At 34.1% G+C, this 26,778-nt stretch overlaps 5 protein-coding genes across 7 annotated transcripts; 1 reads left to right on the forward strand and 4 right to left on the reverse strand.

Annotated features, from left to right (window-relative positions):
• The first annotated feature begins 3,574 nt into the window (after positions 1-3,574).
• Positions 3,575-4,030, forward strand: LOC122299586 (egg cell-secreted protein 1.1). The gene has a single exon (XM_043109968.1). The coding sequence runs from the start codon at positions 3,575-3,577 to the stop codon at positions 4,028-4,030; it is 456 nt and encodes a 151-aa protein (XP_042965902.1).
• A 4,052-nt stretch (positions 4,031-8,082) lies between these two features.
• Positions 8,083-9,075, reverse strand: LOC122298563 (abscisic stress-ripening protein 1-like). Its single transcript, XM_043108373.1, has 2 exons — positions 8,721-9,075; positions 8,083-8,539 (listed from the first exon to the last, which is right to left on the reverse strand). The coding sequence occupies exons 1-2, from the start codon at positions 8,964-8,966 to the stop codon at positions 8,354-8,356; spliced, it is 432 nt and encodes a 143-aa protein (XP_042964307.1). The 5' UTR covers positions 8,967-9,075; the 3' UTR covers positions 8,083-8,353.
• A 5,406-nt stretch (positions 9,076-14,481) lies between these two features.
• Positions 14,482-17,622, reverse strand: LOC122299401 (protein SET DOMAIN GROUP 41). Of its 2 annotated transcripts, XM_043109659.1 has the most exons (6): positions 16,777-17,622; positions 16,653-16,692; positions 16,438-16,544; positions 15,987-16,085; positions 14,914-15,798; positions 14,482-14,780 (listed from the first exon to the last, which is right to left on the reverse strand). In XM_043109659.1, exons 1-6 carry the CDS (start codon positions 17,527-17,529, stop codon positions 14,667-14,669), a joined length of 1,998 nt encoding a protein of 665 aa, XP_042965593.1. In that variant the 5' UTR covers positions 17,530-17,622; the 3' UTR covers positions 14,482-14,666. The 2 variants fall into 2 exon arrangements, with proteins under 2 accessions (XP_042965593.1, XP_042965592.1); XM_043109658.1 differs by having other exon boundaries at positions 14,482-15,798; positions 16,777-17,619.
• A 391-nt stretch (positions 17,623-18,013) lies between these two features.
• On the reverse strand, positions 18,014-21,194 carry LOC122299402 (thioredoxin-like protein slr0233). Of its 2 annotated transcripts, none has more exons than XM_043109661.1 (5): positions 20,886-21,194; positions 19,540-19,628; positions 19,052-19,229; positions 18,394-18,459; positions 18,014-18,259 (listed from the first exon to the last, which is right to left on the reverse strand). In XM_043109661.1, the coding sequence occupies exons 1-4, from the start codon at positions 21,063-21,065 to the stop codon at positions 18,394-18,396; spliced, it is 513 nt and encodes a 170-aa protein (XP_042965595.1). In that variant the 5' UTR covers positions 21,066-21,194; the 3' UTR covers positions 18,014-18,259. The 2 variants fall into 2 exon arrangements, with proteins under 2 accessions (XP_042965595.1, XP_042965594.1); XM_043109660.1 differs by having other exon boundaries at positions 18,014-18,296; positions 20,886-21,192.
• A 936-nt stretch (positions 21,195-22,130) lies between these two features.
• Positions 22,131-26,349, reverse strand: LOC122299715 (protein PHLOEM UNLOADING MODULATOR). The gene is made up of 4 exons (XM_043110135.1): positions 25,941-26,349; positions 23,814-24,208; positions 22,897-23,087; positions 22,131-22,782 (listed from the first exon to the last, which is right to left on the reverse strand). Exons 1-4 carry the CDS (start codon positions 26,225-26,227, stop codon positions 22,381-22,383), a joined length of 1,275 nt encoding a protein of 424 aa, XP_042966069.1. The 5' UTR covers positions 26,228-26,349; the 3' UTR covers positions 22,131-22,380.
• Positions 26,350-26,778: the final 429 nt, after the last annotated feature.

A 26,778-nucleotide genomic window follows, 5' to 3' on the forward strand; every position in this document is an offset into this window, starting at 1 on the left:
GAATGCAATCTAATGATGATCCTTGCGAGGGGAAATCAGAGACTTTGAGCTTCTTCTATAGATCTCAGGATAGTTATAGCTTCCATTTCATAACGTGAGATATTAATCTAAGGAATTAAATACTCTAACCACATGGGGACAACCCTACAAATACTAAAAATAACGTATTAAATCATACAAAATCAGTAAACTTATTTTAATTTGTTGCATTTATAGACAACATTTTTGAATTAAATAACTGCAGGCGGCCCGACTTGCTAGTCAACTAATGAGTATTGCCGTGAGACTTGGCCCAAATTAAGCAGCGTCTCGTTGTCCTCACCCTTAACTGTAGGAATCACATGGAAAGCCGTCTATTTTTAAAATTTTTAATTCCAATTAATCTTTTGTAGCGAGAATCCCTTTTAATACAAAGAAATTTGTAAGAATATTATGATATAATTTTATATAATATATTAAATTTATTTTATAATAAAAATAATTTTATAATCTAACATATTTCATTAAATTTTGTTAAATAATGAAATTATTTTTATAAAATTACCACTAAAGCAATTCTCTTTATTTATTTATTTATCAAAGCGACAATTTGGTATGAGCGTCTGCATGAGCGTAGTTGACCATAACTCCCGCTGAAATTGGACTCGATCATAAATTAATGAAGATTGCGGTGCAGTCCTACCACTGAAAATTGCTGGGGCTATCCGCCCGAGCTATCTGTCAAAGGCGTGACGTGTGTCTGGCATTGAGCCACTGCATGCCGTCTTTGCCTCACCTCCACCGGTAACAGATACAACTTAAAAATGTTTTATAGCTACAGAGAGGAGAGGAATTTCATAAATTTCTGAAAACTAAGAAATTTCACACGTTACATGGACGAGGTCCAAACATGACATTAACGGACTACAAGTGGTCCAAGTTCGGGCCCAACAGCCTACATATATACTAAGGTTATATTTAGTTGTTAGAGTGAGTTCAATTCGTCATAAATCAATTATATTGATATGATCTATTATTTATATATATATATATATATATATATATATAAAATTAAATTCATTTCATCTACTTTAAACATTTAAATACAATTCGATGAGATTCACAAATTATTACTATTAATAGATCAATTTAGATCATCTCTATTAATAGTGTTGGACTAGTTTGAAAAGGTAAATTAGTATAAATATGACAAAAAAGGACGAAGATTAATAATATTAGAGTGATATTATGCAGGTGTCAGTATTTTGACTACGAGCATAAGAATCGTGCAATTCAAAAAGGAGGTCTTTTCAACATGCACTTCGTGGTCACCATGTTATGTCTGGTTCTCCACGTTTCAACTTCGAAATAAGTAGTCTCCCCTTCAAATTGTCAATTTAAGTTGTTTTAATTTTGTCTTTAATAGAAAATCTTCATTTTAACTTTTAGAGGTAATATTGATTCTAATTTGGGCCAGATTTAGTCAGGATTTTTATTTTATTATGCGCTCTGCTTTTATGAATGCTTGGTACTTTGCATTTTTGGGAAAACTTCTCATAATTAATCTTGGATTTTCAAAGCTATCTAAACCTGGCTTATTGGTCTTAATGATTTCAAATATTATCAAGGATCGAGCTGACAAATTATGGAGTACATGATTGGATCATCAACATATAGATTAATTATTTGCTATTGAGTCCACCCATGTGACATAAGTATGCATTAGTTCAAACATCTTGAAACTTGTATCTCTTTACATGATCTTGTTATATAGTCATATTGCACATAGTTTTTTAGTTTTAGTTCTTACAAAAATCTATAGATTTACAGAAGCTTTGGTTTTGGGTTAATTATTTAACCCCAAAGCTTTTCTCCCTTTGTAAAATGTATTCTTGTGTCAAAAAAGAGAGTTGCTAAAATTAATAGAAGTGATCTTATATATCCTCTTGATAAAAAAGTCATGAGGATAAAATGATCAGATATTATCATGCATGCACGAGGTGACATTCCCACTAGCAAATTTCTTAAATTAACCGATGAATTAGGGCTTCATTTGGGTCTAAAGAGTATCTTAGATGATCTGTAAATAACAGTGAGAATAGTTTATAAATAATAGTGATAAAGTAGTATGAGAATATTTGAAAATATTTGTATTTCCAAACAGACCTTAAGCTTTTCTCAAATTCCTCAAAAGAGTTTGTAATATTCTCGTTTGATGCGCGCTAATATGTAAGGATGGTGCTAGAGGCACCGCTGGTAGCTCCCGCTGGGAGTCATCGCTAGGCAAAATTTTTTTTTTTTTTGTTTTTTTTTTTAAATCATTTTTGAATACTTTTAAATATTTTAAAAAAATATAAAAAATTTATAATAATATTAAACAATTTTTTCTTAATCATTAAAAAAGAATAAAAAATAAAAAAGAAAAGGGAGCGGTAAGCTCCAGCGGGATCCCCATCATTTTCCAACATGTAAACATGTTAGAAGTAAATATGTTTAATAAGATTTGTTTCCCGCATGATCAAGGGACAAAATGATAATATAATAAACATCCGAAATTTTAAAAAGGTATGCACGTTCTTCCTACAAGTAATTAATTATAGAACACTATAATTTTAGTAAGGTCTCTTTTGGTTACACAAATAATTAGATGAGATGAAAATTTAATAAAATATTATTATAATATAATTTTTATTTTGAGATTTGAAAATTTTAAATTGTTTATTATATATTTTATTTAAAAGCATGAAAAAATTGTAATAATCATTAGATAATATGAGATGAAAATGTTTGTGCAAACAAACCAGGCGTAAGACTTTGTTCATTTTTTTTAACAATGCTCAATCCGGTAGTTAAGGGTCAAGACAATATTGCCGGCCAATAATTTTATTATAATCAGAACGTTCAAATACCAATCGTCTGAATCTATAATACTCCAAATCATGGGTATCATGTGGCTGTACGTTATACGCTATCTATGTTACACTTTTCAGCTTCCCACATTCTAAATTCTAAATTGAATATACTAATTAAGAAATCATATATGGAGTCTTAAGATATACAAGTTTCGCATATTTATTTAAAATAAATTAAGATCTATTATTAAAAAAATAAATTTTTCATATAAGTTTCAGATTTACTAATCTTTTTAAAAAAGACTGCGTGAGCTTACATATATACCCAATCATGAGTGGAGTCGATCACTAAAATAAAAATTCATCTGGGCCTCAGATTTATTGAATTTGTTTTTGAGTGTGTGTACACATCCAGTGGACCAGTATTATGTCTAGAACTACTCATACCGGCCAATTGGACCGCACGGCTAGCAATATATATATATATATATATTTATTTATATCATTAATTTACGTTTTGTGATGGAATATTTAACATGTACATAACCGCTAAGATCGAAATTAATTGCTCATTTTATCGACTTCCATCGATTAACCGGACATTAATCTTTCTCAGCCTCTTCACCTCCCCATGCACGTAACGTTGGCGTCCTAATTCGCATTATATAATGAACTAGAGCTTCTCCAAGTTCTCTTCACCATACAATATTCGACCAGCTCTCTTCTGTCTCCTCGTCATGAAAATGGCTTATACTTCTTTCATTCTTTTCTTTTTAACTGTTTCTCTAGCTTTGAGCATGGCATCCATGGCCGTCATGTCCCGACCATTGGGCACCAGTACTACTAGTACTACCCCAAGCCTCAGGGCTCGATTAAAACTGGATGATGGTGATCATGATCAATCTCCAAACTGCTGGGACTCTTTGCTTCAGCTCCATGCATGCAGCGCGGAGGTTATACTTTTCTTCGTTAATGGGGAGACTTATTTAGGCCCCGGCTGTTGCCAAGCCATCCGAGTCATCGGACACCAATGCTGGCCTGAGATGTTTGGCTCCCTCGGATTTACCACGGAAGAGGGTGATGTTCTCCAGGGCTACTGTGATGCGGCTGCCCACATGATCAATTCCCCACCACCATCGCCTTCGCCTCCATCCGTTTCACCTAACAAAATTATGCAGCCGGAAAACTTGGTTCCTTAATTTGTTAGAAGTATTTGGTCTTTGTGATTCAAAATAATAAATGTGTTTTATCTGTAGGGGTTTGGTCTTTGGTTCATGTTTAGTTTGCTTGTTTTTGTTTTGGGTTTGGGAAGTCTTAAGGTGCCATGCATTCAGTTATGCTAATTTCTTTTCTGCGTTAAATTAATATGAATTAATCATGAGTTTTTTAACTGCCAAGTACCGTGTTTCAATAATATTCTAATTAAAGCAGGCCTTTTTAATTTGTCGAGTTTTGTTTTGATCTTCATATTGTTGTTGTTACTGTTGTAAATTTTCTTTTTATAATATTCTTTATAGACCTATCATTTCTCAAGATACATAAATAATGGAGAAAACAAAACGGCCGAAAAGTACTAGAAGAAGATTAACGTTACCAAAGCATGATAAGCTCCAGCAGAAGAGCAGCAAGCTCGCCTAGCTAGGTGCTCGAGATGCTTGTGGACCTGTGGTGCTTCTCTCTCTTCTCATAATCCACAGGTTTTTCACATCTTTGTCGTGGCAGAAGAGGCCATGGTGGTGTTGGTGCTCCTCAGCCATGGCGTTCTCGTCTAGAATCTATTAATGTGCCAAAACATCAGTGAGAAAACTACTCCACTGGTTTGTGACTTTGCGATATGATCATATGAGAGTTCAATATAGGGTTGCGGGATATTTTTAATTTTAAGTGGTGGTGGTGGCCAATTATGCAAATTAGTTAAAGACCAAACGCTCCCTTTATCGATTGAATATTTCCAATTATGGTTGTTGAAATGGATGGTTAGGACGACGTGCACTTTTAACAAAATTGTCAAAACTGGTTTATAAATATGTACACAAAAATTGCTATAGATACAAAGAGATTATATAAAAATAAACTAATAAACTGATGTTGTTTCATTGGATCTATTAGATCTATATTAAAATAAAAGTAATTTTACAATTTAACGTATCACATTATGTCACATGCATTAGTTTGTGGTTTACTTTTATGTAATCCTTTAATTTGTGACTAAAGTATTTTCCTACGAACAATTAGACAATCCTAGTGCTACATGGGTCGAATGCTATGAGGGATAAAGATTAAATGGGTTGGGATCACTATTTTTCTTTTTAAAAAAAATTCTTGTCATTTGACAATGCAGCATGTTCACTATTTTGATCTAAGTTCGTTTAGGATGGTTGTGGAGATTCTCAAGTACTCTGCCTTTTTGTATATTGTAATATTAATTATGTGATAAATAAAATATTACTTGTTGAGAAAAAAAAAAAAAGAATTGATCTTTTAAAATCTTTATAATTTCCTTTATTTTCACTACATTGAAAAACAAAGATATATGAACGGCCAATTGCCTACAAATTTTCTGTCAATTAATTATGACAGTTTGATCGGCCTGCAACCAAAAAAAAAAAAAAAATTCAGAAGTCATTACAAAAAAATTGGATAGTTATTGCCGCTTATTTTTTGTGAAAATAATTATTTTCTATTAAAATGGATCTGTTTTAATAGGCTAGGAAATAGTCATTTTCATAAAAAATAAGTGGCAGTAACTATCCAATTTTCTTGTAATAAGCGAGGATTATGACAAGATGGGAATAAGCTCTAGTTAATTATAATAAGCCTCATTCACTATAGCTTGTTGCTAGAATAGAAATCTAGTAGCGTTTGCACGAATTCTCTCAAGTAATAAGCTTATGATCTCCAATAATTAAGAGAGGAATAGAGAGAGCGAGAGAGTTTTCAAAATTTTAGATTTTCTAAAATGACTGTTAAATATAAGAATAATACTATGTACAGTCATGTAGTACACAAGTACCGTGCAGTCGTTTTAAAAAAGAATGAAGTTAATCACTATTAAAAAAATTAATTTTTTAAATGTAAATTAGTATTTATTCACTTTTTTTAAAGTGATTGCGTGTCACTTGTATATTTACGATTGCAAATATCATTTCTCTAAATATAAATATCGAATTTGATCCTAAATAGCGAAGGAAAGAAAACCCCCAAAACTTAAGACTTTTACCTGAAAATTGTCACAAAACGCATATATATGGATTATGGACCAATATATAATGGAGTGAAGTTGGTGGTAATTTAATTTACAAAAATTCTATGTGCAGTTACTTTTGAGTACTCTTTATATACTTAATTAATGTGATTATCTGTATAATTTTTTTTAATATGAAATAACTATTTTACTAATCATATTAATAAAGTACGTAATGGATATACAAAAATGACTGTATATAATATAACTCTTTAATTTATTTTCTTTGAGGGTGTTGAAGTCGAACATTGAGCGGTGCAGATCATCAAGAAATTAAAGGCCGCTGAAATTGCTGATCACGGGCAAATAGATAAATGGACAATGGATACAATTTTTTTTTTTTTCCTAAGCAAGTTAATTAATACACATGCATTAATAAATTAATAGAAGCAAGCTAAGATATGTAAGATCATAGCCTGTCTTTCAATAGTAAATTATGAACTTTGGAACCCATAAATTAATTAATTAACAACCGCGTATAGAATATATAATATATGAATTATCAAACTACATTAATTACATATATCGATCGGAAACTAAAAGATCAGAAGTGTAAACGATAAAAGAAACTGAAACGTACAGATCAAATTAGAATGCACATTTCTTGTATATATATATATATTAATGCAAATTAATGAGCTCTTAATTACTAATTCAAATGACACTTCCTTAACTAATTAAGAACTGTTATAAATATAAAGAAATTATACAAAATAAATCTACAAATTGATGTGGTTTCACGAAATTCGTTAGATCTACTTTGTAATAAAAGTAACTTTATAATCTAACGTACCACATTAAGACACATCAGTTTGTGAGTTTACTTATGTATAATTCCTCTGTGACTAAAATATTTTCCAAATTATATATCCACCATGCATGGAATATTAATGTAATACGTACGTAGTTTCGTGTACTGATATTTTTTATTGATCATAATAAAATTTGATCAGCCAAATGTTACTTCATGTACATAACGCCTCCGTACATGCAATTACCATATTAAATCTGCCAAATAACGTGCAAATTAACCAGCTAGAGTGGACCGTTCCAGGAATTTACTGTAGCAACTTTTGAATATATATATGTATATATATCCTGCTAACACTTACCTTACGGCTTACATCATCGTGTGATTAATTTCTTTTTTTCTTTTTAATAAGGGTGATTGCGATATGGAAACTTGATTTCCGGAGAAAGAGATCATGGAAGCGGATAGATCTTGCATCAAGATTCAAGGCCGTCGACAGTGTCGTACGTCACTACAAGAAAAAAGACAATTATGATCAATTTATAATAACGAAAAGATTATTAATAATTAATTTTAATTATTAATAATCTTTTCGTTATTATAAATTAATCGCAATTACCTATTTTTCTTGTATTGCATGATCTCATCATCACTATTCACTTAACTATGGCATGGAGGCTTTATTGCCTGTCTGTGATGATTAAAATGGGATTTTCTTGGAAATTTGATTTGCCTGCCCTAGCTTTACCAATTTCTAGGACAATCTATCTTAAATATTATTTCATGATCAGTCAGTTCGGGGACTGTTACACTTTTTTTTAAGACCGGAGATCATAGAAACAAGAACCTATCACCAATCAAGATCGTTTCCATTGCATGACGAGTCCACCATTAACATGTTATTCTGAGAGATGTCCATTGACTATTGAGCAACCCTAAACATGATGTATCTTCTAAAGCCAACTTCAGCCATTAAAGAAAAAGAAAAAGAAAAAGAATATCGTCATGACGCAAAGGTTGATCTTGTAATTGACAAACTGCAGCAAATAGAAAATGTCCACGCCTATAGGATATATGGTCCTCTTATTCATTAATACTATCATTATAAAAATAAAGAAAATGAAAGATCAGAAACATATCATATTGACAAATTCCATGCATTTAATCTGTCAATTTTCAAGCTCATTAGGGAAGAAAAAAATTAATAAAATGAAGATATATAATAATATATAGAGACGACAGATTTTCTGAGATAATTAACAAACATATATATCTTTATTAACAATGGGTAATAAGAAAACCACATGATACCCATTTAAGTAACAAGGACATATACCAACCGAGGAAGTATTTCACAAACTCACTCTGGTACAAGAGTTATTTAGGGTAGTTGCAACTTACTCATGGTGGTCATGTATCCAAACACAGAAATACTTAAGAGAAAGTAAAGAAAAAAAAAGAAAAACACGCAGTTAATTAAAAGAAAACATGACTTGGGAAGAGATTCTGTCTTCATTCTTTAATTCTCTAACCAAAAAGATGGTGGTGCTTCTTTCCATGAGCCTCTTCCTCCTCTTCCTTTGCCTCTTTCTTTTCATGGCGCTCGTGGAAGGCGAAACCACCGGCCCCAACTGCAGCTGCTGCTGCAACCTCCTCTTCTATCTTGTGCCTGTGGCCATGCTCCGGGTCTTTCTTCGCCTCATGCTTCTCATACTGATACAAATTATCAGAAAAGAGAGCAAAAATACAGAAAAAGTGGGTCAAAACTCTAAATGTCTAGCCTTAACAAAGATTTTAAAATCTATAATAGTCGTGTTACTTGCAGCTACATATATATAAACGTGAGATCGAAGAAAATAACATATATATTTGAGAAAAAGAACGAAATAATTACCAAGGCATAGGCGCCAGCTGCAGCAGCACCAAGCTTGCCAACCTCCTCGAGATGCTTGTGGTGCTTCTTTTCCTTCTCGTAGTCGACCTCAGGCTCGGTGGTGACAGCAATCACTTCTGTAGTCTCGGAGTACTGGCCGGGGCCACCGGAATAAGCGACGTCGGTCTCCGAGTAGACATTCTTGACGGGCTTTTCTTCATCCTTGTGGTGGAAGAGGCCGTGGTGGTGGTGCTTTTCCTCAGCCATGATTTTTGGTTGTTGTAGTGGTACTGATGATGAGTGTTTTGGAGTTTGAAAGAGGAAAATAATGGAAGAGAGATATTGTTTAATGTGTTGTCGGAGAGTGGCTTGTCTGGGGTTGGCATTTATAGGGGAAGGCCGTGGCAAATGCCATAGACTCGATCATTTGCTAGCTCTTTTCTTCATTGTACGTAATTTGTGGGTGGCCATAATGTTGTCATGGACGGTCACGATCGATTTCTTTGGGCTCACGGATCTTCTTTAATTTTCTGCTTTATATCCACCATTTTTGGATAATGCCTTTTTTTTTTTGGAGGGGGATGTGTTGTCTGTGGGTTCTGATCGATCTTTATTTGCTGTTATTAATATGGTGTTCCTAGCCCATTCAACAAAAAGTGAACCATTTTCTCTAGAAGCATGGCATGCATGACTGAGGAAAATGGTTTGTTAGAATAGTATTACTATGCAGCTTATTATAGAATATATTGGTAACATTCTAGTATGTATGGTAATATGATTTATTTTCTACCATATTTAGTTTATTATATAAATCAATCAGTATCGATTAGTATCATTGATTTATTGTATTTTCATCTTTCTCTAATCTCATTCATCTATAAATAAAGACATGTATTCAAGAAAAGCTGAGAATGATCAAGATGAAGCGGAGTACTCTCTCCCTCGTTCTTCCTTCCCCGGCCATCCCCTATTCTATTTTCTATTTTATTTTTGTACATGGTTAATGTAGGATGTTATGGAACAACAATATTTCTGAAAATGCAACATGACATACATGAGACAATAATAAAGATAATATAGGTTGAAGAAACTCTTCCTTCATCTTATAATTCTCATTTGCACTTGTTGATATGAAGAATGGTATTGATAATTTTCTGAGAATTGAGGCCTGTGATCAGAAGTGGGCATGATATCTTATCTCATATAGCTAGCTCCTTTATAAAATAACTATTTGCCCTATATATAACCTTGTTAATATTAATCCTTGAGTAAGCAATATTGGCAAACAACAACAACGGAGATATTCAAGAATTGAGGCCACTAGTGTAATTGGGGTTTTGCTTTGGATATCGAATATGCTAGCTAGTCACATTCATGGTTTTCTCAAATTACTTAATTATGAGTACTGGGTTTCTGGAGTTTCAACACCGTACCTATATTGATGAAGATGGGATCTCCTTTTGAAATGGAAAAAGAGATATTATAATAGTACATTTTACCTTCCCAAATGACATTGTTGCTTACGATCCCCATGAATTTTTTTTATGAAAGAGATATATATAAACGGACATGATGATCAAGTGAGTCCCACATATATATATAATATGGATTGAAATTTTAATATTATTAATGGGTCCAATTCATGTATTTATAATTCTCTCCCATTTTAGACCCTAGAGCTCATATATATAATAACTATATATAAGAGATTTGAATATTCCATCCAAATCCATATGATCATATAATTTCTAATCTAATTATGAAAGTTTTTTCATGTGATCATTATATTACTTTCTGAGAAAAAAATCAAATCTCTTAATTATTTTTTAATGGGCCATTAATGTTTAATGTTGCTTTCATAACCCTCTTTCTTAACCCAAAAGCTAGGAAATTTAGTATATTTGAAATTTAGTACACTATAATATTTAAAAAAAAAAACTTCAAACTAAAGAAAAGTACTCCATAATGGCTATATATATATGGTATATATACAAAGCTAAGAAATCTCTTTTTCTTTTTTTCTTCTTTTTTTTTTTAATTTTTTAAGAAATTTAATAACTGTATGTACATTAATAAAGTTTAAGACGACTTTGGTGTTTGTCCTTCTAGAAAAATAGTATAATTTCTACAATATTATTAATGCTCGTTGCCTTGACACCTACGTACTCCTTATGATCATCACCATATATAAGCCAATTTTTCAAAATGGTCCCAAATTAAAATGAAATAAATTCATATTATTAAGGCAGCTCAATGTAGTAAAATCCTCCACATGGCACTGACGTGGCTCGTACATATAAATTAAATGCTAATTATGAATATATAATTCAATTATTTCCAACAGTCACCTATATATGTCCAATTAGCATATTAACCGATATTCCTTAATATTTTGTTAAATAGTAATGCAAAATACAGTTTTAGGACGTGCAAGCCGCTCCACGTATTTCTATTAATTTATACACATCTATCGATCTTATATGTGCTACCATGAAAATGATCTTATTAACAATTAATGCATGATATATGGATGTTCAGTTCTTAGAATATCCCATTTGCATAGACAAAAATAATTAATTAGAAAGAGTAATTAATTAGAGGAACACAATCTTTAACGGGTAGATCATCTTGATTGAAAGTAATTAAAGATTATGGTCACAAAGTGATATTTAGAGTGCAAATTTAAAAGTTGTGGTAATTTATTGGAACAAAATATATTTTCTTCTAAAGAATAACATTCCTAAAGAGTAATGGATGTTTGCTCAAGATCAGTAGTGTCCCTTCAGTATTTTCTACAATTATTATTTTTTGGCTTTCATTTTTTTTACTCACAAAAGAAAAGGGATGTTGGCTCAATCGAAGAATAATATATAATTTCCTCTTTTATAATTGTTTATTTTGACTTAGTGCATATTTAAGATTGTAATAGGAAATAGAAATTTTCATAATAATAGTGTTTTTAATTGTAAAAAGATGTTTACTGTTTGATAAACATACATCTAAAATGCTTTTAAAATTATTTCCTTTTACTTTTTAAAATGTAGAATTATATATTTGCAAGAAATTTTTAATAAAAGTTTCAATTCATTTATTTTTTGAAAAACCTTATTTTAAAAGGAACAAGCAACCATGCATGTGTACTCTCACAAATTACAATGCTAGGTGGCTCTCCCAATAATTTAATATGAAAGATGACATTTCAACTTCCTAACAAGGATTTCAATTCCAACAGATTTTTATTTATTTATTTATTTATTTTTTATTATTATTTTTTTTTTAAGGAAAATGAGGAGGGCCTAAGAAAATTAAAGGCTGAAATTGCTCCCATACTCATGGGGGCAATAAATGATGGCCGGTGGCGTGGCCCATTTCTTTTGTTTTTTTTTTTTTAATTTTTGGTCGGCAAAGAGTATATTCACCCCTAAAATACTCATTGATTTCTGCAATTTATCTCCCTCAAAATATTATTTTTATCAATAAATGTTTCACATCATATGGCCTCGCTTTCTCCACACCTCTCATTTTTAATATATAAAAGAAAAAAATCACCCAAAAATTAAAAAATAAAATAAGAAATTGTCACTTTAGGTAATAGCCACTCCACTGTCGATCCACCACCTCTTTATTTATTATAGTTTAATAATTTGGTATCAATCTTCCATCACTATTAAGGCCTAATTAATGTGTAGGCAGTATTCATGCCAAGACTCTCTGTTTCTCCCCCATCTTTTAGGTAATTACTCACGCACATAAAAGACTCTTTTTCCATATATATATAAAACAAAATAATGTAAAATATTGATCAAAGTTTATTAGGGTTATTGTTTCAATTTTAGAAGTTAGAGTAGAATGGGAAAAGGCACTCACGTGAAATAATTCTATTTTGTTGAATATTTAATGATGTCTAAAAATCTACATAAACATTTCATGTGTTTGTCTTTCTCTCATTTGAAGTTTTGAAATGTAGCCAAAAAATCTAAGAGAACTTATATTTAATTTTGATGGAGCATTATAGAAATCTTTTGGGCAAGAGAATCGGATGAAAACCCAATGGGACTATCGAAAAAGAAAAATAAAAGAACACAAGAATGAAAAGTCTTGACCCATGGAAGAAAGATGCATGTGGTGGTGTTTATGGCTGTTGAGATTAAACTTCTTGGGCAGAAATACAAGCAATAAGACTTCATCTCTAGCCAGCATCTTGTGTTCAATTCTAAATGTACCAATTGATGTGGTTACCCATAAGTTGGGTTACTTTGAGAAGCAAAAGTGGAGCTCTTTCAAGACAAACTTTTGTGCTAAATGATGAAAAATACGGCTCTCTAAATTTACATATTTTGTTTGTGGTTGTGAGTGGCTGCAACATTCGAAAAAATTGAGTGAGTAATGCTATATATAGTTATAAAATGTGCAAATACCGTAAAGTCGTTTTGAAAAAGAATAGAGTCCACTATTAAAAATTTGATTTTCTTTTCACGTGAATCTTGTATTTATTCTCATTTTTCAAATTGATTGTGCGGCGCTTGTACACTCATGACTGTAAATAGAGTAATGCTACATACAGTCGTGAATGCGTAAACGTCATGTAGTCGCTTTAAAAAAGAGTGAAATCTATTATTAAAAAATTAATTTATTTTTATATAGGTCTCGTATTTATTTATTTAATTCTTTTAAAATGATTACACGATACTTCACGAGTATCATTTCAGTAACTTGAGATGCTAAGAAATTACTGTTAATTATATTAAGCCCAAGTTTTTGTTTCAAAGATGCTTTCGAAACCGAACCTGGACGGGATTGATCACTTGGTGATGATTAATTAAAGAGATATTGCATGAGCCTCCTGTTTGGATAAAAAGAAAAAGGTCGTATCATGCATTTTGCAAGATGGGGTAGTCGACAGCATAAAACGGGTTGTCGTAAAGTGACATTAATTTTTAGGATACGGTGGAATTAGGTCCCGATGGGTCCCATCGTAATCATGGGATCCACTTGAATTATTATTATTATTATTATTATTATTATTATTGTTTTTATTTTCATTTTGGCTACACTGTTTAGAAGTTGGATATAATCCGGATAGTGCTAGGATCATCCATAGTGGATCTCGATTATGTTTACTGATAAGACAGTTTTTATTTTTATTGTCTTTTTTTCATATATTTTTTTAATCTTCTTACACATTTTTAAAAAAATTTTACATCATTAAATAATATTTAATTACCAAGTTTTTTTTTTTTTTTTTTTTAAATATCCGTAGAAATATACATAACCCAAAATCGAGACCCCCGCTAATTGTATTTGGTAAGTGAAATCGTCTTACAGAGTCAGACTACATCCAAACGTAGCCTTAATCTTAGCTTTCAGGTCTAAACTCAGTTTAATGTTTGTACTTTCAATCAGTGAAAGAGTTTAAACGAATATAATAACATTTTTAGATATAACTTAACTTACTCCAGTAGGATAGGATGAAATGCCATAAGGAGAGAGGCAACAAGACCTTGTATCGCACCTTCTATGAGTCTAGAATTGTCAATTGAATCGTATCCTGTCCTATATTCTTTAACCAATACGAATAATTAATTGAGTTCATCATTTATCGTAACACGAATATGACATGCTTATTTTACAAGTTAACCCTACTCATATTATTTCACCCATTTATATATTCGAGTCGTGTCAAGTTAATGCCCAATCCCAACACTAATTTTTTCTCTTCTACTTGAATCGAGTTCATGGGTCATGTAAAAAACTCTTACCACTACTTCTATCACCCATGAACTTAAAAAAAGAAGATATTTTGGGCTAGGTTGGATGAAGAAATACAAGTCCAGATAATGGACTGAACAGTCTGTAGCCCATCTTAATTGAACAAGCCGGGCTCGTTGCAGACTCAAAACCAATAAATGAAACATAATGCTAATGTATTTTCTCAAACAAATTTCCCATGAAAAAGTGTGCCGGTCGTCAGATTTTCACAGCCTTGAATAAATGGCGAATGAAGTTCCCGAGTGAGCAGCTCAAATTAATCAGTAACTGCTTGGACAACACGTAAAACTTCTGGTAAGTTTCATAATTCGTCTGTTTCATGAAAACGATTTATCAAACACTCTTCAGGGTCTAAAATATTCTGAATGTGAGTAATCAAATAGGAGTGTCGACCGTAGCATATGCAAGCTAAATATCCTCCATATAGTAGGCAATGAACACCAACCTGGAAGATGCATTTATGTGCTTCACACACAGAAAAACTTCCCTCATCCCCATGATAAGAAACAACAGCACTGCTCCTAAGATGAGGCTGGATATCCCTTGTACTAGAATCTTTACTTGTTCCAAGCCAGCTGAACTCAATGGGATCTTTGACTACTCTCAAATACTGGGAACCGTGGATTAGAAAACCCCAAACCTTTTGTGTGATATTAGTGACACAATCAAGGAACTCACTAGATATGTTCTCCAAATCTGTACTTTGAGCTTCCCCGTGATGTAGAATGGCTCTAAATTTTTGCATCAACGAGCACTTGGAGCAGATATATTTGGAGAGAGTATAAGAAAGGTTTGTTGCAGGCAGGCCACGTTTGACAATTATACTCCATACTGAGCTACTTGCAAGAGTTAATAGGGATTCTCCAGCACCCATCCAGAAATTTGCAACAGATGCAATTAGAGAAGGTTCAGACTGAAACAGATGGTGAGTTGCTCCTGCAAGCAATAATGAATATGCTGCACTGATCCTGCTCAAGTCCAGAGCTTCCAAGTGATGCTCTTCCGTTCCAGAATATAGAGTCAACAAGTCACTTGCCCGGACTTTATATGCCGAAACCAGTGTTGTATAGGCATTTAGAGAGAGGTAGTGCAGGGGATGCAACTTGAAGACTGGCTGAGATTTTTCTTCCCTGCCTCCTAGCTGCTCGTAAAGGAGACCTTGAGTGAGCATGTCCTCAAGCTTCTTGCAACATGATTCTGATTCACCACTTTCCAGATATTCAGTTATGGCATCATTAATATGATCAGTCAAGCTTTCAATTGCACCGTCAATATAGATGTCTTGACCAGAAAGTAAACTGGAAGATTGACGACTAGCAGGAGAAACTTCCTAACAAGGAAAATAGCAAAAGATTTCCAGTTTAGGTCATGTTCACGGATATGTTGGCTATATGAACACTAAAGTGCATCAAAAAGTGAAATGTGAAGAGGCAAATGGAAAGATATCACTGGGTTGTAGTTGTAAGCTCCTAGAGTGAATTCAAAGCATGAGGACATCAATTTTCACCAAAATCTTACTTGCAGAATGTGATCCACATAGGTCAGATGTGAAGAACTACATCGCCTACAAGAGCAGATAAACCGATACTTTGACCATAACTCCGATTGCCTCATTTCCTGGGGAACCAATGTTGCACATAAAATGTTAGAATGAACAATGATTCAGAATCTCAAATAATAAATAGATTCCAAAAGGGCTTCGAAGAAAACAAGTTAAGTAAAATCCCAATAAATCAACAAAAAATCTAAATATGTAAACATGATTGTTAGTTTTATCAATACATTTGTTCATAGAATTTTCCAAGTTTAATATTTCTTACTCAATCAATGGAGTAATAAAAAAAACAAGACAAACAGGTTGATAGGCCTGATAAACACAAGTAGAATTACCAAAGTGGCAAAGTTTTAATATTTTTAATGTTGTTCATCGGACTCTTATGAACAAAAGTAGGTGAAATAGGAAATATACCTTAGGATGCAACAAGTCAGTGTAAGCAACAGTCACTTCCTCCCCTTTCTTTATCCTCTTAATACTCCTAACAACAACTTTTGGACCATTATTCTCGCTCATCTCACCTGCAACAATGACGATTAAAATCCGTTCATACGCTTATGCAACTTAAAATTAAATTATTATTATTATTTTTTAAAACAAAGGTTTGAAAAGATAACCCAAAGATATACCATATGAGAATTCACTAATGCTACAAACGCCACTCTCTTTCTGCAACAAAATAGACGAATTAATCTCACTCACAACTCTCCTAGATTTCCAAAAATAGTTGAAAAATCGGCGAAAGATGCTTACTTGAGTTTCTAGGCCATGGCGGGCGCCTGGGACAATCCTAAGCCTCGCTTGAGAGCAACAAGGCGGGGGAGAGGACAGAAAAAACCGGTAACAAGCGTTGGGGGAGCAGCTGTGGTTGATCCAAGAGAAGCTGGGGCCGTAAACGGCAATACCAAGGGTTCTCCCCGAGTCATCCTGCACCTCCACGGCGTTCGTTAGCACCAGGCACAGCGCCGCCTCCTCCAAAACGAAGTCGTTTTGCTCCGGGGCCACATGGCCCTCTCTCATCTTCCTCGCCGCGGCCATGATCCTAGCGCCATCGCGAATTCTCTCGACAAGCTCTTCGTCGTAGCCAGTCCTCGCGAGCAGTTTGTCACGGTTGGTGAGCAAGCCGGCGAGCCGTCCGTTTGGGACGGAGCCAGACGAGGCGGGGAGGGAATAAAGGAAGCGGAGGGCGGCGCGGAGGTCAGAGGATTCGCCGAATGATGAAGGATAGGATCGGAGGAGGTGGAACTCGGCGCTAGAAAAATGGAGGGGGGAATCGGAAGTGGAGCAGCGAGGGGAGCAGTAGGAGAGGAGGTGAGGGAGAGGGAGGGGAATATGGGGAAAGGTGGGGCGAAGAGGGAGAGGGGAGAAGCAGGCGGAGCAGTGAGAGAGGAGGAAGGAATCGTGGAGAGAGTAAGAGAGAGGAGGGATTGGTGGGGTAATGTCTCGCCCCATTTCTATATCCTCCCTACCTCTCATCTCCATCTCTGCTTTCAAACTGCGCGACATAGTGACGCTCGGAACAGGGCGATAAAATGGACAACATTAATTAGAACAAAAAATTAAGCTCACGTGTCTTTTTATTCAATAATTATAAAAATATTTAGAACAAAAAAAAATTATAATTTCGTAATAAATGGACAACATTAATTTCATATCATGAGATCTACTGAACAATAAAAAATTTTTAGAATAGAAATTTATCAAAAATCTTTAATCGGCCAATTGTCAATAAAAATATTATTTTTTATATAATGGTTATTGAACTCGATAAAAAAAAATAGGATGTGTAACTTCACGTGCAATCTTATCTATGAATTGATTAAAACAGTTATTTTATATTAAAAGAATGATATAGTCAATTACATTAATAGAGTATCAAAAGAGTACTCAAAAGTGTGATAGAATTTTAAAAAAAAAGTTATAACCCGAGACATAACAGTGAGGACCCTGAAATCATTAACCGTACTAGATATAATAGACGAATGTTCCCTGGAATCAACAAGAGAAATTTATTTCTTCCTCATCAAAATTTAGATACAGATACAACTTTTGTGCAGATCCATTACAGTCGGAATGATCTACTGCCAAAGTTTGTTTGACCTTTCCTTAACATTATCAAGGGTAGCATGGCAGAAACTCAATATATTTTTCAGTACAACATCAGTTGCAAAGAAATTGGAAAGGAAGCGCCTAAAGAAGGATAGGAATCTCCTGTGCAATCTTCGTTTATGAAATCCTGTTTCCCAATGTAAAAGCTTTATTTCTTTTCTGAACTGAAAAATATTAACCGTGTATGAGAGAGACGGGAAGGAAACAAAGAAAGAGCACAGAGAAGAAAAGCGTGGAGACAAAACAAAAGGTTTTCCTTACCTATTGCTTAACTTTCAGAGAGCCTTCGATTCGTTGGACGAGCTGATCTGCAGTTAAAGCACCCTCCTGTAAATAATTAAACCAACAACTCTTTGATCAAAATCAACATAATAAACAAATAGCCATGAGAGAGAGACAGACAGAGAGAGAGGGAGCAGTACTTGAGTTCTATGGTGCTATTTATTTTCTCTCAGTGATGTAAACTAATCATTGGTAAGTCCCAATAACTGCACTTTTTTTTTTTTTTTAAAGTAGTCCCAATAACTGCATATACACTCCAGAAAGGAACATAATCGTTGCCAAGCAACAGACTTTGATTTGTCCAGATCGGACCCTTAAAAGGAATTACAGAGTTTCCCTAAAACTCCTAAAAGTTAAAACCAAAAGCCAATTCAACCAAATGTAGATAAAATTGAAATATACAAAAATAAAAGGTGCCAGTCTACATATTTTGAGCCTGTATAAAGATTGGGAATGATAAGACAAATCAAGTAACTAAGAGTCAATACAATTTCAGGCAAGTGTGAGATTTTACGTGTCCTTGTAGAAGTTTAAGAAGAGACTTCGATGCACTTCCATAAATTTATGCACAAACATCCTAAAGATGTTAAAAAACCAAGTTCCACAGGAAAGGAAGCGAGATGAAAATTAAACTCACAAAGCGATCATAAGGTTCTCCATCCCTAAATAGGATGAAAGTAGGCAATGCTTCGATTCTGAATTTATCAGCAATGCTAGGGTACTTCTCAGTGTCTATCTTCACCACCTGGATCTTATCTTGCAGCAAAGTACCTACTTCATTGAGAACGGGACCCATAAATTGACAAGGACCACACCTGGAAACCATAACTCGGGTAACTCATTCTTCAATTTTAATCTTTTTTGCTATCATAAAAACAAGGCATTCATGACAAAGACCTTCACCAGCTGCCTATAGTGTGAAAAATATCATATGTTATTACGAATAAAGATTTAATCAAGATAGCCATCACAATTTTCCACATAAGTAATTTTTTTCAGATTATCATTTCAGGTGATAAATTAGGCTGACAACATGGACAGAGACCATCTCAGTATGACCTTTCTTTGGAAAAATATAAAAACAGAAAAAAGGGGAAGTTAAACAAAAGCGGGGACTAAACGCACCAGGTTGCATAGAAGTCAACCAATACAGGTTTGTCAGAATTAGCCAGCAAATCATCAAAAGAGGAAAATGACTGCTTCTTGGCTTTTACCTGCATGAAATATTTGTGGGACATACATATCAACCGTTATTTCAGAAGAGAAATTCAAACTTAGAAGTCATAGCATACAAGTATTCAAAGAATGCAGTTTTTAGTTATTTATAGCTGCTATATAGTCAAATTTAATAACGGTTTTGTTGCATCCAGTTTTACTGATATTTATAAATTTCTCTAAATTGTATAAAGAAAAGGCTGAATTCTTATAACATAACTGAGAAGTACCAAACAGGCTTATGATAGCCTCATGAGCAAAAATGAGTTCAAGTTGGGTGATAAAGAATTGCATTAAATGCACGAGTTTGAAATATATTGCGTTTAGAACAGACATTAAACACATTAAATACATTTTCAAGAATTGTACACTTGAAGAATGAGAAACATGAACAAAGAATAATTCCATCTTCTTCATGTCATGACCGACAACATAATGGGTTGAAGAATTTCTAATCTTAAAAATCTTGACTTTTGACAGCTGATTACTGGTTAAATGATCCCAATGGCTATGTGATTTTGAGAAGTTAACTAAAGCTTCCTCTAACATAAAAAATTGAGAATTTATAAGCAACAAGTAGATTACAAGTGAAAGTTCAAGATTATTGGGATGTACCGTTATAAGAACAGAAAATTAAAATAAGAAAAGAAAAGGAAGGAAGATGTAGTTTTCAGGTACCAAAATATAGCCATAAAAAATCGTCTTCACACGTTTAGTAAAAATCTCAAGAAATTACTTAAATCTGAAATGGTACTATGCGGTTAAGTCTGCTTTGCCATACGGTATCATGCCTAATCCAAGGCATCAAGATTGCATAGAGATTAGTTTATAATCAACTCAAATAAAAAATCATCATCCTCTTGGCTCTCATTTGTCTACGAGAAAGCAACTCGCTTATATGTCACGTTACTTTCTCTTTCTAATAGAATCGGAATTTGTTCTTCTCCTTATTGAAAGCAATAACTTGAACTAGTTCTATTATTACGCTTAATAAAGTTGAGATCTTCGTTTCTTAAAACCCAGAAACAAATCCCAAATGACTTATCTGTAACCTCAGAGCTGCTAATCTGACATATCTTCGCAGTAACTATTAAGAATATTAAGATCTAGAATAATGTTAATAATAGTAAGGAGCCAATTCAACTAAATTCAAAGAAAAATATTACGACGAATGAAAAAGAAAAACCAGATTTTCCGTTATTCGTTTCAATTTTCTAGGCAAACAGAGCACCGTTCATGAAATTCGAAATTGTTACCAGAGGAAGAACTCGAGGCTGCGAAGGAAAGTACACCCCAGTGTTTCCAAATCTAAATTTACGAGTGCGTGGAGGAAATTGCAGAGAAGTCGCCGGAGACAACTTAGACGGTGCCGCTAAACGATTAGAGCTACCCCAATCCAAGGAAGCAATCGTCAAAACAGATACTGAAACCGCCATTTGAAGCAGAGTCCAGAAAAAAATCCCGCGGAAAACTTGATGAAGTTTGGATAATCGGCGGAAAGGAAGGGAAAATATCTGCTTGTTTGAAGGGAAAATTAAATCCGAGAAAGAAACAAATAGAAGGAGAAAGCGCGAGTGAAGCAACGAACATTTTGATGTAAGTTAGTAGCCGTTGGATGGCGTAGACTAACCAACAAAGTTATTAGATTGGACGGACAGAAAAAGCCCAGACTGATCTTTTTGGCTCGACTGTCGTTCCGCTTAACTTTCTGATAGGCGACGAGGAAAAGTTGTTGCTACGTGCCGTTGAAGAAGTTTAGATTTGGCGGCTGTGGCTCATACCTAGCGTCTTCTCCGATTGTTGGAATTTGAATTATAATTTTTTTTTAAAAAAAAAACAACTAACAAAGATTAAAAAAAATATGTATAAAAAATAATAGTGCTATACTTACATATAATTTTAAATACAATATTATACATATTAAATAGCAATCCTATTTGAATTGTTCTACATAAGTCACTTTTACATATTTCTTGCACGCTTTATTGATGTAATTGACAAAACAGTTATTTTCTATTAAAAAAAATAATACATCCAATCACATTAGTGGAATGCATAAAGAGTACGCAAAAATGAATGCACGTAAATTTTTTATCCTATTTTATTATGTTTTCTTTTTTAATTTGAATTTTAAATTTTAAAATCTTTATCATTTTTAATAGCTGACACATCAACACCTATGGTTATTCAAGTAAAATTGTATGTATAATAACATTTTGTATAAAAAATATTAGAGTTGTGACATGATTAATACTTAATATGTTTTGTTAAGTGTGGAAATACACCTTATAATTTTTGGGTAATTTAAAAAATACGTAATGGTAATTTGGTGATTTTTTTTTTTTTTTTGTAATTTAAAAAAGTACATTATTAAAATATGTATAAAAATTCATGATAGGTGACATATGATGATAGTTTTGAGGAAAATAATTTTTATCCCCAAGAATGGGATCATATTCTGAAGTTTCATAATGGACACAAAATAATTTGATACCAAAGCATTTAAGACCCAGATGAAGGTTTGTAAGATAAATAATGATGCATTGTTTATGGTCTCCCGAGGAAGTGTTTCATTAACCATAATACATAGAAAAAAAAAGATACAGATGGGAGTGGTACATTGAATGTTCGATGTGTTACACATAAATCAGAGGTGGTAGCCGAGTGGGAAATCATACAAACAGGAGGAAAATTCAACATTATGATAGAAGTTGAGAAATGCCGTATGGTATCGTGTCTGGAAAAAGATCATCATCCATCGCTTGTCCATGTGAAGGCCAGAATTACAGCTGTTAGTGCAGAGAAAATGATTCCACAAGCAAACACCAAAGTGGCCCTGCTCAGGCTTTTGTTGTTCTGGTTCTCTTGACTGCCTAACTCAACCTCTTTGAGAAGCTCCCTCACTTCGTCCATGTCTGAGTCCTTCGCAGCTTGGATAAGTCTACTTTGTATTTTCTCAAGCTTATTTAGCCTTCTGCCTCGGGACGCATCCTTGGCTGGCCAGATAAAACCTGTCATTTTCCAAAGAAGGATGCCTACATATATGGCCACGATACAGTCTACGCTGTAATGGTGACGCTCTCGAATCTCTCTTTGTGCACTGTGCAGCACAAGAATCCATATAAGAGCTGAGCTAAAACCTCCATAAGCTTCCTGCAACCATGTTTATTATATAAAGAGGCCAATAAGATTCAATAACTCCTTTTAACCTTGGTGGGAATGGTCACAAGATGAAAAGTTATTTCAAAACATACTATTAAATTATACCGTCCAAGCCATAGCTGTGAGTACAGCAACAAGCATGTGACCGCTGTATAGGAGGTCATTGCAGCCGCCTCCAGCTTTCTTTAGCAGATTGTACCATGAAGATCCTTCTGAAGTGGTGGGTCGCAGGAAATCAATCAGGAAGCTCATTGAACCCCAATCGGGCTGATAGTCACTGTATTGTTCAGTATCAGCTGGAATAGAAGGGAAAGGTTAACAAACAGTTTCCACTTCAGGAAAACATATCGATGGTAGGAATAAAGACATCACTGTAGAGGAAAATCTTTAATATCGTCGAAAAAGGAGTCTAAAATAAAATATATAAACACATTACACAACAAAAAAGCCAGCTCGCAAAAATGCTTGAAGAACTTTCTACATCTCTAAATGTCAATAACGGAACATAATTATCCATAATGAAACAGTTGGAAGTCTCGAGCTACATGAAAAAACGCTCCATAGCTTGTGGCAAGCAAAGTAACTCAGACCTAATAGTTCATAGATAATTGGGATTTTGATTTTTATAATTACCTTTGCAAATTTATTTTGAGGGGTGAGGACGCCGAGCTATATGACAATGTCACATGAGGTGCCTCATATTTGCAGACATGGTCATATAGCAAGAATGGTAAAACATAAATATAAAAATCAAGGTAAATATATGATGGTCGTATCAATCTAAATGATATGACACCATGCAATCAAGTTTAGCAATATATTTAAAAAGTAGTCATGGAGAATGTGATTGATTCACAAAGTTCCTATGATTGCCCAGAAAACCAGATCATAACTAAAAAATAAGACCACTAAACAGTACAAGCCAAAGCCTATTTTACAAGGTCATGAAAATAACATCCCCTACATGCATAATCCATTAGATAAAATAACAGAAGCAAATGAGCTTAATATATGGAACACACCGTAAGCTATATCCAGTTGTATTAACTGACGAATAGAAGCAGCATCCGAAGCATAAGGGACATAATACTTCTGAGCCCAGTGATGAGGATATGCAGGAACTCTAAACCGAGCAGCAGCACACCAAGGTCTGGCTGATGGAAGAATGGTGGACACAAAAGTTATAGCTCGTAGAAGACGGCCAATTCCCATGGTGAACATGTATCTTGCACCAAGCCCTAGGCCTGGAGCTTGAACAGATTCAAATAGTACAGAGAAAGCCAGCATCATAAACAGCATTAGGAAATGGTGCAGGCCAATAATACGAGCTCTTAGAATCTCAACAAAGGTTTGAGGAAGTTTCTCATTCAATGCTAGGAGTAACCACTGGCCAGTGTCAGGAAGAGGAGGTGTCTCACTGTCAACAATTAAGAAGCCAATCAATAATCCCATTGTCAAACTTTAAGCTAATTATCAAAGCAGAAATAGCTTGGAAAATGACAGGTATCCTTAGAATTCACTGACATAGGAGCCACGAGATGGTTGACCTTAAAAATCCTAAAATATGCAACTGATGGATCTTACATTCAGAAAAAGAATAAACTACTAAATCACTATCAGAAAGATTAAACTAATAAACTACTAAAGTTTATTCAGGTTTCCTCTATGATTATTCAGGAACATTCGTATAGAACCACCAAGTCACCTGTGCCTAGTGTGCTACCACATTAATGTTCTTGCTATCAAGTCTACAGAAGGTTTTGTCAGTCAACAGCACGTACACATCAGGCAGCATATGTATCTATCAAGGCGTATCCATATCAATTCAACACATCATGAAAGTAGTCTCATTTTGTTATTTTGAGGCTCATGTACTTCAAGCTGAGTGAATGAAAATTTCAGAACATACATTGACATCAGAATGTATGAATGCCTCAGCCATAAGATAACAAATTTTAAGATTTGCAAGCATTATGTCAAATTCATCAATAGTAATTAAGAACTTTAGTTTAGGAGGATACATAGCCTTTGCATTACCTACACATGTTTGCTACTCTATTATTGAAATGCAACAGTAAGCATGTGAAGTTTCACCGAAATTACATGCCATTATGAAGCTTTCAATTCTTTGGCACTAATGCAACATGACCATCTCTTCTCCAAGGATTAGTCATAGATTTGAGATAGGCATTGTGTCAAGTTTGAGATCTCAATGAACATCTTTAGAGGCTGATAAAAGAACAGAGAAATAAGGTTTCATCTATCCCACAAAATTTTAATATCATAATATTACCCCAAAAGGAGAAAAAGGCCCTCAACACATGCAAAATACTACATCTTGTATAACATGTTAGACAAAATAATGTGTATTTATAGCTGGCAAAGAATTTCTTTTATCTCCTTTTATGGGCGTTTGACCCCAGAAAGGATGGGAAGGCAGATATTTTAATGAGTGGCCTTCCTTTCAAGCAAAGTGCTCTTCACTCAGTTGAGCCACCCCTTAGTGGAGAGACCGCAAAAGTTACAATGCCAAAACCAATCTTTCACTTCTAAGTTCAGAAGAGATCCATTGAGGATTCTATCTGACCTGTATTTAAGTGATCGGAATTGTCAGAGTTAAAAGTGTAGCCAGCTGAAGTCCTTGGAACACTTAGGGTGATACTCTGCTATCTAACTTTGAGGCCCTGAAATGACAGACTCGCTAAAAAGGGAAAGAAGCAAAATATTCTGGGCCCGAAACAAGTGTATCCTACCAAATCCGTTACCGTTGCCTGGTATTTCTATATTAACCAAATTTAACAGAGACAGAAGCCCTACGAGTAATTAATATCAACATCTACTCAGATCAGAGAACAATTAATCTACCGCTTAATTAATGCTTTACCCTAAATGCAGCATTTCCTATCCCTACCACTCTCCAATATATGTTTTTGATCAGATCACATCCTACAAAAGCTCAAACTATTTCTTTGACCTAATAGTCAATGAACGCCCGAAACCAAATCTGAGCCAAAGTTAAAGTTTCACAGAACCCCATCATCTGGAACGAATCCTTTCCTCAATGTATCATATTGGTCGCTTTCTTTCTAGCTAGAAAACAAAAATACATATACTAGGGAGATAAACAGAGGAAAGCAACTACTGATTACCGGTGCCAGTTGAGGCCCAGCACGGCGGTGACGAAGCGTACGGATAGAGCTTCGAAGAGGAGAGCTGAGAGCATGAAGATCATGGAAGCGACAAAGGGTATGGCCGCGCGGAACTCAGAGGACCAGTGCTTGTAGAAAGGGACACGAATGACGGCGGTAAGAGCGAGCAGGGACCAGAGAGCTGGCTGAAGACGCGCGTGCCATGCCGGCGAGAGGTGGCGGAGGTAGTCTATAGCGACGTAGGAAATGGCGGCGACGCCGAGACCTGGGGGCGCCGGCCACCGCATGGTTGCGGGTGCTGGAGCGCGGTTTAAGGAAAGTGGAAGTCGGAGGATGGAGGTTGGAGGTTTGGGGATACTAATAAGGGAATTTGCTTGTTCGCTGCAGGTTTGGTAGTTTCTATTTATGAGGGAGATCTATTTCATACATCCAACGTGCTACATCATACTAATAAGGAACGAAAAATTTAGTTGTAATTATAATTGCGTATTAATATATGTATTAATCTAATATGATTAGTTAAAAAGTAAATTTTATTAAAAATATGGTCAATTTAAATTTTAAATATGAATGAATCAGTATTGATATGCAGATTAATACGTAACTTTGTTTATACATAACAAAATTTATAAGGGAATTACTCTTGGAAAATTTATTTTTATTTTATTCTTATACTATATGATAAGGATTTTTGGATTTTTTTTTTTTAATGGTTAAAGAAGTAATTACCAGTAAATTTATATTTTTTAAATTTTTTAAATGATGAAAGATGTTTAAAAAAGAAAAAACCTCAGCAACCTTGCATTGTCCATTTACCAAAACTTGAGATGAAAATCAG

The sequence above is a fragment of the Carya illinoinensis genome, chromosome 16, assembly GCF_018687715.1.
Source record: "Carya illinoinensis cultivar Pawnee chromosome 16, C.illinoinensisPawnee_v1, whole genome shotgun sequence".
In the NCBI taxonomy this organism is placed as follows: Eukaryota; Viridiplantae; Streptophyta; class Magnoliopsida; order Fagales; family Juglandaceae; genus Carya; species Carya illinoinensis.

What these genes read in the sequence shown, in the direction of transcription:
- LOC122299586 (XM_043109968.1), top strand. Translation starts at nt 3,575, where the DNA reads ATGGCTTATACTTCTTTCATTCTTTTCTTTTTAACTGTTTCTCTAGCT.
- LOC122298563 (XM_043108373.1), bottom strand. Translation starts at nt 8,966, where the DNA reads ATGGCTGAGGAAAAGCACCACCACCACGGCCTCTTCCACCACAAGGAT. An exon ending in CAGCTGGCGCCTATGCCTTG is followed by an intron (nt 8,540 to 8,720) that starts GTAATTATTTCG and finishes AATTTGTATCAG; the next exon opens with TATGAGAAGCATGAGGCGAA.
- LOC122299401 (XM_043109658.1), bottom strand. Translation starts at nt 17,529, where the DNA reads ATGTCGCGCAGTTTGAAAGCAGAGATGGAGATGAGAGGTAGGGAGGAT. An exon ending in CTGACTTGTTGCATCCTAAG is followed by an intron (nt 16,086 to 16,437) that starts GTATATTTCCTA and finishes TTGGTTCCCCAG; the next exon opens with GAAATGAGGCAATCGGAGTT. An exon ending in ATGTGGATCACATTCTGCAA is followed by an intron (nt 15,799 to 15,986) that starts GTAAGATTTTGG and finishes TTTCCTTGTTAG; the next exon opens with GAAGTTTCTCCTGCTAGTCG.
- LOC122299402 (XM_043109661.1), bottom strand. Translation starts at nt 21,065, where the DNA reads ATGGCGGTTTCAGTATCTGTTTTGACGATTGCTTCCTTGGATTGGGGT. An exon ending in GTTGACTTCTATGCAACCTG is followed by an intron (nt 19,230 to 19,539) that starts GTGCGTTTAGTC and finishes TATGGTTTCCAG; the next exon opens with GTGTGGTCCTTGTCAATTTA. An exon ending in GAGAACCTTATGATCGCTTT is followed by an intron (nt 18,460 to 19,051) that starts GTGAGTTTAATT and finishes AATTATTTACAG; the next exon opens with GAGGGTGCTTTAACTGCAGA.
- LOC122299715 (XM_043110135.1), bottom strand. Translation starts at nt 26,227, where the DNA reads ATGCGGTGGCCGGCGCCCCCAGGTCTCGGCGTCGCCGCCATTTCCTAC. An exon ending in ACAACTGGATATAGCTTACG is followed by an intron (nt 23,088 to 23,813) that starts GTGTGTTCCATA and finishes CTTCTATTCCAG; the next exon opens with CTGATACTGAACAATACAGT. An exon ending in TCACAGCTATGGCTTGGACG is followed by an intron (nt 22,783 to 22,896) that starts GTATAATTTAAT and finishes ACATGGTTGCAG; the next exon opens with GAAGCTTATGGAGGTTTTAG.